This window comes from Galeopterus variegatus, unplaced genomic scaffold, assembly GCF_000696425.1.
Source record: "Galeopterus variegatus unplaced genomic scaffold, G_variegatus-3.0.2 Scaffold200, whole genome shotgun sequence".
In the NCBI taxonomy this organism is placed as follows: Eukaryota; Metazoa; Chordata; class Mammalia; order Dermoptera; family Cynocephalidae; genus Galeopterus; species Galeopterus variegatus.
The window spans coordinates 447,272-457,118 of NW_007726311.1; the positions used below are offsets into that span (position 1 = coordinate 447,272).

The 9,847-nt window shown below is 40.2% G+C and overlaps 1 protein-coding gene across 6 annotated transcripts in view; it reads right to left on the bottom strand.

Annotated features, from left to right (window-relative positions):
• ECT2L (epithelial cell transforming 2 like) overlaps window positions 1–9,847 on the bottom strand; it is a 102,776-nt gene that overhangs the window by 67,890 nt on the left and 25,039 nt on the right. For all 6 annotated transcript variants that reach the window (XR_550005.1, XM_008565570.1, XM_008565564.1 and 3 more), the window contains exons 2-3: window positions 3,806–3,977; window positions 2,341–2,453 (exon numbers count right to left, since the gene is read on the bottom strand). Coding sequence is in view for 5 of the 6 variants with exons in the window: in XM_008565570.1 (XP_008563792.1) it covers window positions 2,341–2,453; window positions 3,806–3,907 (215 nt within the window). In the remaining variant the exon portion in view is untranslated. The remainder of the gene's footprint in view (window positions 1–2,340; window positions 2,454–3,805; window positions 3,978–9,847) is intronic.

A 9,847-nucleotide genomic window follows, 5' to 3' on the forward strand; every position in this document is an offset into this window, starting at 1 on the left:
AAAAAAAAAAAAAAAAAAAAAAAAAAAAAAAAAAAAAAAAAAAAAAAAAGACAAAAAGGAAAAAAAAAAAAAGAAATGAGCTGGGCTTTTAGATTTAATGAAAATTGAGCTTAACTCAAACTGAGAAAGAAGAAGTGTGAGAAAGACTTAATGTAGACTTTGGGGAATAAATGATGTTCAACAACAGAAACTACCACTACAAATTATAGATGGTTCAGGAGGCCAACTCTAGTAACCAGAAACTCACATACAATGTCACCTGAAATCAGCAGCCCAGAACATGTAATAATAGCTTCATGGAACTATGAAATACATACTGCTTTCTGCAGAAATGCAGCTGCTATCAAACAAAGTGAAGTAGTTTCACTGAACAGTTTAGTTCCACATTCTGGTCTAATAGAAAGAAGAATTAGGGGGCTGGCTGGTTAGCTCAGTTGTTTAGAGCATTGGTGCTCATAACACCAAGGTCCAGGGTTCAATCCCTGTACCAGCTAGCCACCAAAAAAAGAAAGAAACAAACAAACGAACGAACGAAAAGAAAGGAAAGAAGAATTAAAGTACCAGACAAAGGAAGCAGTTTTCAGTGACAAAGTATCAGGCCTAATGTTAATCTGTTTCAAAATATACAAGATCTCTAATGACCTCCAGTGGTTACAACTAAAATTGCTTGGTTTATGATACGGGAGACGAGACTATGATGCACCACAGAGCAATTATGGATATGGGATTTGGTCTATTGTTTTCTTGTGAAAGCTGCAAAGTTGGAGTAAAAGGAAACATGGCCAATGACTGTCATAAAATGTCCCTTTCCCCTGATTTTTAAACATTGACAGAAGAGCCTATTTTTCTGTGGCCTGTCTTTGCAGCCTGTTTTAATAGAGTCAGGAAGAGGTCTGTCTCCTGCCAGTCACTCCCTCAGGAAGAGTCAGCTAATAATTTGCTTTGGGCCCATGGAAGCAGAAATCAACTGCCAGTGCAGGAGAGAAGAAATGGCTGAACAAAAGAGATGGGCAGAAAAATATGTAAGCAGGAGTTGGAAGCAGTTATTGCAAGCTAACATACACCAATTTAGTCACACACAACTTTCAGATACTTTTTGGTAGCTACGTAAGAAATCTGAAGGTTAGGCTCTCCCACAACCTTGCCACTAGGGCATAGCAAAGGTGACCAACACCAAATGCTGCCATACCTAGAGTTTCACTAAATAAACATTAGTCAATAAGCCCAAACTACTTAACACTTAATACAGTTTCCTCTTTAAGTCTGATGAAGTCCCAGCTCTCTGTCCTCTGGGTGAGAGGTTCATTCAATTGAGATAGGACAATGTTGCAGAAACAGCAGTTTATTATTATACTTGTTGTTGGCCTCAGTCTACCAGAAATCTCTCCGACTGACACAAGGCCGTTAATGTGGGATCGAAGCACAGGTAACCATCTATACAGGCACCTGCTGCCTGCCTGGCTGGATTCTTCAATCAGGCATGCTGGAGGGTTCTCTAGAAGATTTTGGCCAGTCCACACATCTTGAATACCTTTAATTTCACCAGAGTCTGTTTCTAACATTCACCCAGCTAGCTGACAAGCCACTGGTCGCTCTGATAATATATAATGTCTGATATTTGCTATGTTAACTATCAAAGTATCTGATAATAACTGAGGTATTGTGACCTTTGCAATGTAGAGCTAGCTGACCACCCCTAGGATGTTAATTCCTTATCAGAACACTAGCTGCCCCTGGGTGTAATTTCAACTAACAAATGTCACTCTGTCTATGCGGAAGTATTTTAAAGTAAATTACAGACAGAACAGGAGGGAAAGGGAAAAATAAGAACACAGACCTATTGGCAATCATTGACCACTGCTATATAAGTCTTGCCCAAATTCCTAAATCCTGCTACTGTTATCATTTTTCGTCTATTGTTCAGATCCATCTATTCATTTAACAATTATTTATGGAGTGACTACCTATGCACCAGATATCCATTTGGAATATATTGTCTGTCTGATAGGTCCAAGGAGAATTTAACATACTAGGAGAATGTTAAAAACTCACTGGCTGAAGCCATTGACAAGTTTTTGCAAAAACAAAAGTCCCACAATGGTAAGAAGGTGTTAATGCTTCCCAAGACTCCATTTCAGCCTCTAGGAGAAAACAGGCCTAGAAAACCCTGAAATTAAAATTGCTTTATAACCCCTGTTATAAACCCTAAAATATCAATTACTTTACTTTTTTTCTAGGGAAAAAAAAAGAAAAAGAAATCCTTAAAGATTATATAAATATTTTACTATATTTCATTTTCTTTAAGAACCAATGATAATTACAACATTAGGCTACATTTACCTTAATTGTGATTTAGTGCATCGTGAAAAAATCGTGAATAAAAATTCTTGACGTTGCTTGTTAGTCCACAGGTCAAACCAATGACTTATAAGAGCAACTCTTTCCTGAAAGAGCTATAAGGGGAAAAATGACATTTTGCTGTACAATTCAATATGTTCTTAGTTGCTAAGCAATCTTCAGACAATCTACCAGCAACCACACAGCTAATATTTGCATAGCACATTATAATTCACAAAAGTCCTTTCATATATGTAGTACAAGTTCTCTGCTTTCAGCTTAAACTGTTTTTACCCAGGGATGCAGACCAGCCTAGGCTTGTTGGGTGGGCTGGTGGGAAAGGCTGGCGGAGATATAATTACAGAGGAGCCCAAGGAAGGCCTCTTTGGAAAACAAAGAGATAATGATTCCTGGTTCTTGTTTCTACTTAGGCTAATGTGGCTGAGGGACACAGATTCCATACACTTCATCTTGAAAACACATATAGGTTACACTCATTTAATTGTGAAAACAGAACCATTTGTTTTTTGTTTGTTTGTTTGTTTGTTTGTTTTTTTAAAGATGACCGGTAAGGGGATCTTTACCCTTGACTTGGTGTTGTCAGCACCACGCTCACCCAGTGAGCTGACCGGCCATCCCTATATGGGATCCGAACCCGGGGCCTTGGTGTTATCAGCACCGCACTCTCCCGAGTGAGCCACGGGCCGGCCCAGAACAGAACCATTTGAAGTAGGTATGATTTTACTCACCCACAGCCCTGGATCTTCATAACACCCACCAAACAGAAAGTTAATAAATATTGCTAAATAGTCATTGTTAGTTGTGTTTCCAAGGAAGACACACACCAAGGACCAGCATCTCCAAAACCTGGGTTTGGATCCAGTGTTGCTCAGATAGACATATAGAGATTTACTGTCTTTAGCCCTGTCTTTTTAACACTCAGGTACCAGCCCTGTCCTTCCCTTGTGAACAAGGCTGAACCCATGAGAGGTCCGAGGACCCAATTTGCCTTCTCCATTAAGCACCAGCAGAGCTGTCCTAAGCCATTCAATGACTACTTCCTGCAATGCTTTAAAAAGTTAGTGGGCAACCCCAGGACACGTGAAACCATACACTTGGGAAGAGAGGATTAAAGAAACACACACAGAAGCATATATGAACCTTCCTCTGTTCTCCTCCCCCCAAACAGCAATCCGTGTATGTCCTGGAGGTCTCTATTTTGTCCCTGGAGGTACAAAGTGAAGGGAGAGCAGATCTGTCACCCACTATAATATTGGAAATAGAGACTGAGGTGAGAAGAGACTATCTTTGGAACAGACAAAGCTAGGTTTATTTTTGTTTAAAGTAACACAAAAACTAAATTCTTTAGAGGATTTTTCTTTTACAACACGGCAACATAAGACTGAATCTATCACAGTAAAATTAACCTTACAATTAAACTTGTTTTATTCTAGAGTATGTAACTCACCTGCCTATTTAATGACTTGTTGCTAAAAGGTGTCCAGGCACTGAACCTTGTGTGGAAGCTCTCCATTTCCAGGGTTTTCCGGGAAGAATCTCCAGTTGACATCTCAGCAAATTATTTTCTTCCACTTCTAGGAAATACAGGTTCATCTCAAAGGATGTATAATTAAGATCACCTAGAAACATCCAACATGTTAATGTTGTCCTTAAAGGAATTACAGAATTGCAGTAATTCATTAATATATATGTATATGGACATATATAGAATTACAACAATTTGTGTATGTGTGTGTGTGTGTGTACACGGTATATATGATGAGCCATACAAATATACACAGGAGTCCATGAACTCCAAATCACTGCAATTATTTTGTCCTTATCTATTTGCACCCAAATCTGAATCTAAACAAGAGTTGTTTTTTACTCTGCTGGGAAATAAAAATGTTTCAGGAAGTATTATTAGTGACTAGAAATTGGCACGATTCTTTATCAGCCAGTAAGACTGACTTCTGCTTTTCTGGGAAAGCAAGAATTTGAAGCAGGTACTCCATTTGCTCATTGTTTGAGGACGAAAATCAAAGAGGATATAGAGAAAAAAGTAAGCTAATGTATTAATTATCAATCACTGCATAACGAACTACCCAAAAATTTGACAGCTCAAAACAATAAACACTTATAATCTCAAAGTTTCTGTGGGTTGAGAATCCAGGGACCTCTTAGTGACATACTGTATTAGTCTACTAGGGCTGCCATAAAAAGTATCACTGACCAGGTGGCTTAAACAGCATAATTTTTTTTCCTCACAGTTCTGAAGGCTGGAAGTCCAAGATCAAGGTGCCAGCAGAGTTGGTTTCTGGCAAGGCCTCTCTTTCTGGCTAGTTGACGGCCACCTTCTCACTGTGTCCTTGCATGGTCTTTCTTCTGTGCATGCGCAGTGAGAGATTTCCAGTGTCTTTCTCTTCTTATGAAGACACCAGTTCTATTGCATTCAGCCCCAACATTTATAACCTCATTTAACCTTCAGTACCTCCTTATGGGCCCTGTCTGCTAATATAATCACACTGGGGGTTAGGGCTTCAACATGTGAATGGCGGGGTGGGGGATACATTGTAATCCCCCCTTCATCAAGTCTCTTATGAGGCTGTAGCCAAGGGGCTGGCCAGGACTGCAGTCTCGCTGAAGGCTTTGAAACTCTTCATGTGGTTGTCGACAGGATTCAGTTCCTCACGAGCTGTTGGACTGAAGGCCACAGTTCTCACTAGGTGTCTGGCTGGAGGTCTCCTTTGTCTTCCCTGCCATGTGGGCCTCTCCAAGGGGCAGCATGCATGGCAGCCAGCTACCATCAGAGTGAGCAAACAAGAAAGAAAGAAAGGACATGCAAGAGGGGAGCCATAGTCTCTGTAACCTAACCCTAGAAGAGGCATCCCATCAATTTTGCTGTATTCTGTTGTTAAAAGCAAGTCACCAGGTCCAGCCCACACTCAAGGGAGGAGAATTATATAAGAGCATAAGCAGTACTACAAGGGATCACAGTTCACCCTTTGGGTCAGTTCCCTTCCTTTCCCATATGAAGAACACACTTGTCCACTTTTTAAGGAAGACAACCCAGAAATTCCATCTCATCAATATTTTTAGCTGAGAGCCCAGGAGACATGAATGATCTGCAATTGTTTCTACAGATCCAGATGTAGCTCCTCTTGATCCAGAGTCCTTTGAACTAAAAAGATAAGTTATCTGGTCCTTGTGTCTATGTGCAATATATATAATGTTAGGTCTATCTGGTCTATGGAGCCATTTAAATCTGATATTTCTTTGTTGATTTTCTGTTTTGATGATCTGTCCAATGCTGAGAGGGAAGTGTTAAAGTCCCCAACTATTACTGTGTTAGCATCTCCCTTTAAATCCAGTAATATTTGGTTGCTCTAGTGTTGGGTGCATATATATTTACAATTGTTACATCCTCTTGCTGTATTGATTCCTTTATCATTATATAATGCCCTTCTTCATCTCTTAGTACAGATTTTGATTTAAAGTCTGCTCTATCTGATGTAAGCATAGCTCATCCTGTTCATTTTTGTCTTCCATTTTGGTGGAATATCTTTTTCATCCCTTCACTTTCAGCTATGTGTGTCTTTGTAGGTAAGGTAGGTTGATTGTAGACAGCATATGGATGATTGTGATTTTTTATCCAGTCAGCCAGTTTATGTTTTTTAATTGAGGCATTTAATCCATTTACATTCAAGGTTATTATTGATATATGAGGTCTTACTACTGTCATTATTATTATTTTTTGTTTGTTTTGTTTTTTATTGTTTTGTGTATCCTTTGTTCCTTTCTTTCTCTCTTATAGTTCATCCTTGCAGTTTGGTGGTTTTCTGTATTGCTGAGGTTTGATTCCTTTCTCTTTCTAATTTGTCTATCTATTTTATCAGTAAGTTTTATATTTTGGGGTGCTTTCACGATGATTGTTATCATTCCTTCTCTTCTAGTTGTAGGACTCCACTAAGCATTTCGTATAAGGCTGCTTCACCAGGCTGCTTCTCCATAAGGTTGAGGGTGCGCTTTTCTTCCACTGGCCTTGGGGTGTGTACATTAGGGTAGGGACCTGTGAGCTGTTTTTCCAGGTTTGGACCTTGGGCACACAGACTCAGCCCACTTTCAGGGGAGGGGCAGTCTGCCTATCTGATCTCTGGGAATGTGTCAGTTCAGCAGCCGGGGATTGGCTTCCTGGATGGGCAGAGCTGGGGTCACTGCTGCCCCTGGGTCCAGGCCTCAAGCCACCAGGATCAGGGCACTGTAGCCACTCCTGTGAGTGTGCTGAGATGACTAGGAATCTTTAAGGCTGGGGAAGCACCATGGCTACTGGCCCTGGGGTGAGGCACACTCCCACAATGGCTGTTGTTTCAAGTTGGCACCATACTGAATTGGCTTGGGTCATGAGGACGGGGGGTGGGGAGTGCCCAGCATGTGCTCCTATTCTAGAGGGATGCAATGCATATATTCTAGGTAGTTCCCTGTACTTGGCTCTGGGCTTGCAAGGGCTGTGGAATCCTATTCCAGTAGGAACTGCAGGCCTCTGTGGTAAGGATAGGGGTTGGTGTGGGCCCTCTGCCTACCTTTTCCCCCTGCAAGGGAAAGTCTCTCCTGTGCCAAAACCAATAGCAGAGACATGGTGGCTGAGGCCATGTGCCTTTCACTCCTCTCTATGCTGTCATCGTGGGTTTTCATGCTCCACAGGGACCTCAACTGTCTCCTGTTGCACTCCTGTGCTCTCCCACAGATGCTTCCATTGATATCTAGCTGTCTGTTACTTGTTCTGGTCCTTTTTTGTGAGGGGAACATGCCTTGACCATCTCTAGTCCTCCAACTTGCCCTGCCTCCAGTATTACCATTTTTAAAGAATAATGATGACATATAAAAAGGTTCATAGAAATTCTGAAATCCTGCAATAGACAGCTGGGGCCCAATTATTATTTTTCAGTCTCAATCACATTCTCTATTAAACCACACAAGTGATTCTTTTGACAATACCGCATTCTCACGTATATCTCAAGTTATTTACTTGATTCTAAGCAGTGCTATATGCCACAGTTGTTAGAGACATTTCCTCTCTCTTTCTAAAAGTAATTAGAGGTATTTTGAGCCTATCAGGATTCCTTAGGAAGAGTCAAACCCTAAGTCTGCCTTTCATTTTTCCGATGAAAGTATTTGTTGGGTGCCACCTTGTTCCATTCAGAGATCCTAACAATGGTGTGACAGCCACATTTGACATGGTCCTTGCCACTAGGCAGAGTCTTAAGCAGCATTTGTTGTTCAAAAGACTTCTCAGTTTTTTCTTTAAGTTGAAGACGTGAATCAGTTTCTCCCTCCAATCTTGCAAGTCCCTGAGTTTGGGGGCTCTAAATTCCTTTTCATTCCTGCTTGCAAACCAGCCAAATATTTTCTGTGCTCCTCTATTTCTTGTAGTAGTACCTTGCAGCCAGTAGTAATGAGCTCATTCTAAGAACATTCATTTTCTACCTCTTTGCATAAAATACAAGCTCATTAAGTATATAATATGCCATTTAATCTATTCCAGACTACAGTTTCATGAATTTTTTCCACTGCATAACATGGACTGCCATCTTTTCAGGTTTTCAATAACAATTTCATGCTGCCAGACTCTTTGCTGATGCCACATAATTTGGAATGTGTTGCTGTAGTTGCAGCAGCATCTTACTCCTGGGACTAATTTCTGTATCTACCAAACGTTTAAGGAAGAAAGAGCACTAAACTTACACAAAATCTTCCACAGAACGGAAAAAGTAGAAAAGATTCCCAGGTCCTTTTATGAAGTCAGTATAACCTTGACACCAAAACCCAACAAGGACCTTACAGGAAAGGAATATTACAGGTTTGATACAATGAATATAGATGCAAAAATTCTACCAAACTATTAGAACACCAAACCCAGCAATAAATATATAAAAAGATAATATATCACCACCAAGTTGAATTTATTCTTAAAAAGTAAATTTGGTTTGATATTACAAAATCAATGTACTTTTCATCATTAACAAAACAAATGAGAAAAATTATATGACAAACTCAGCAGATAACAAAAAATGCATTTGATAAGCTTCAATACCCATTCATGACAAAAAAAAAATCTTTGCAAACTAGGACTAAAAGGGAACTTCCCAATCCAAATAAGGGCATATACAAGAAACCTATAGCAAACATAAAACTTAATGGTGAAATATTGAAACTTTCCCTGTGATCACTACTACCACCTTTATTTAACATGGCTCTGGCGGTTCTTTCCATTGTGAAAAACCAAAGAAATAAAACAAAATGTATAATAATTTAAAAGGAAAAAATAAAATTGTCATTATTTATTAATGGCATAATTGTATGCAGAAAATATTTTTATTTTTATTTATTTTATTTTTATTTTTATTTTTTTTTAGAAAATATTTTTAAATCTATAGATAAATGGTTAGATTTAATGAATAAGCTTAGCAAGTTTGCTGCACACAGGTTAACATACAAAAATCAATTGTATTTCAGGCCGGCCCGGTGGTGCACTGCTACAGTGCACCACTTGGGAGCGCGGCGGCGCTCCCGCCGAGGGTTTGGATCCCACATACAGACCGGCCGCTCACTGGCTGAGCGAGGTGCAGGCGCAACACTGAGGGTTGCGATCCCGGTACAGGCATGACACTGAGGGTTGTGATCCGTTGCCATTCACGAAAAAAGACAAAAAAGAAAAAAAAAATCAATTGTATTTCTGCATACTAATGACAAAAATTTATTAAACAACAATATATTATTTATAATACCATTTAAAAATCCAGCTTAAATCAAAGAGGGACAGTATTTCACCCAGAATACTAAAAATTTTTTTTTTTCCTTTTTGTCTTTTTTACTGACCGGTAACAGGATAGCAACCCTCGGTGTTGCGCCCGCACCGCGCTCAGCCAGTGAGCAGGAACCAGTCTCCACATGGGATCCGAACCCTCGGTGGGAGCGCCGCCACGCTCCCAAGCGGCGCACTCTCCAGTGCGCCACCGGGCCGGCCCCTAAAAATTTTTTAAAGAGAAATTTTAAAAGATCTAAATAAGAGTATACATCAGTGTAGATGTTGGTTCTCCTAAATTAATCTATTACTCAATATAATTTCAATCAAAACCCAGCAGGTGTGTGTGTGTGTGTGTGTGTGTGTGTGTGTGTGTGTGTGTGTGTGTGTCTGACAAGCTAATCATAAAATGTCTATAAAAATGCAAAAGGTCACGGATAGCAAAGACAACCTCAAAAAGAACCAAGTGATAGGACTCACTCTACTTAATATCAGGACTTATTATAAAGTACAAGTGTGTGAACAAGAGCATGAGATACTGGCAAAAAAAACAGACAAATAGGGCCGAGCCCATGGCGCACTCGGGAGAGTGTGGCGCTGGGAGCGCAGCAGCGCTCCCGCCCCGGGTTTGGATCCCATATAGGGATGACTGGTGCGCTCACAGCGCTCACTGGCTGAGCGCGGTGCGGCCGGTCTCAAAAAGGACAA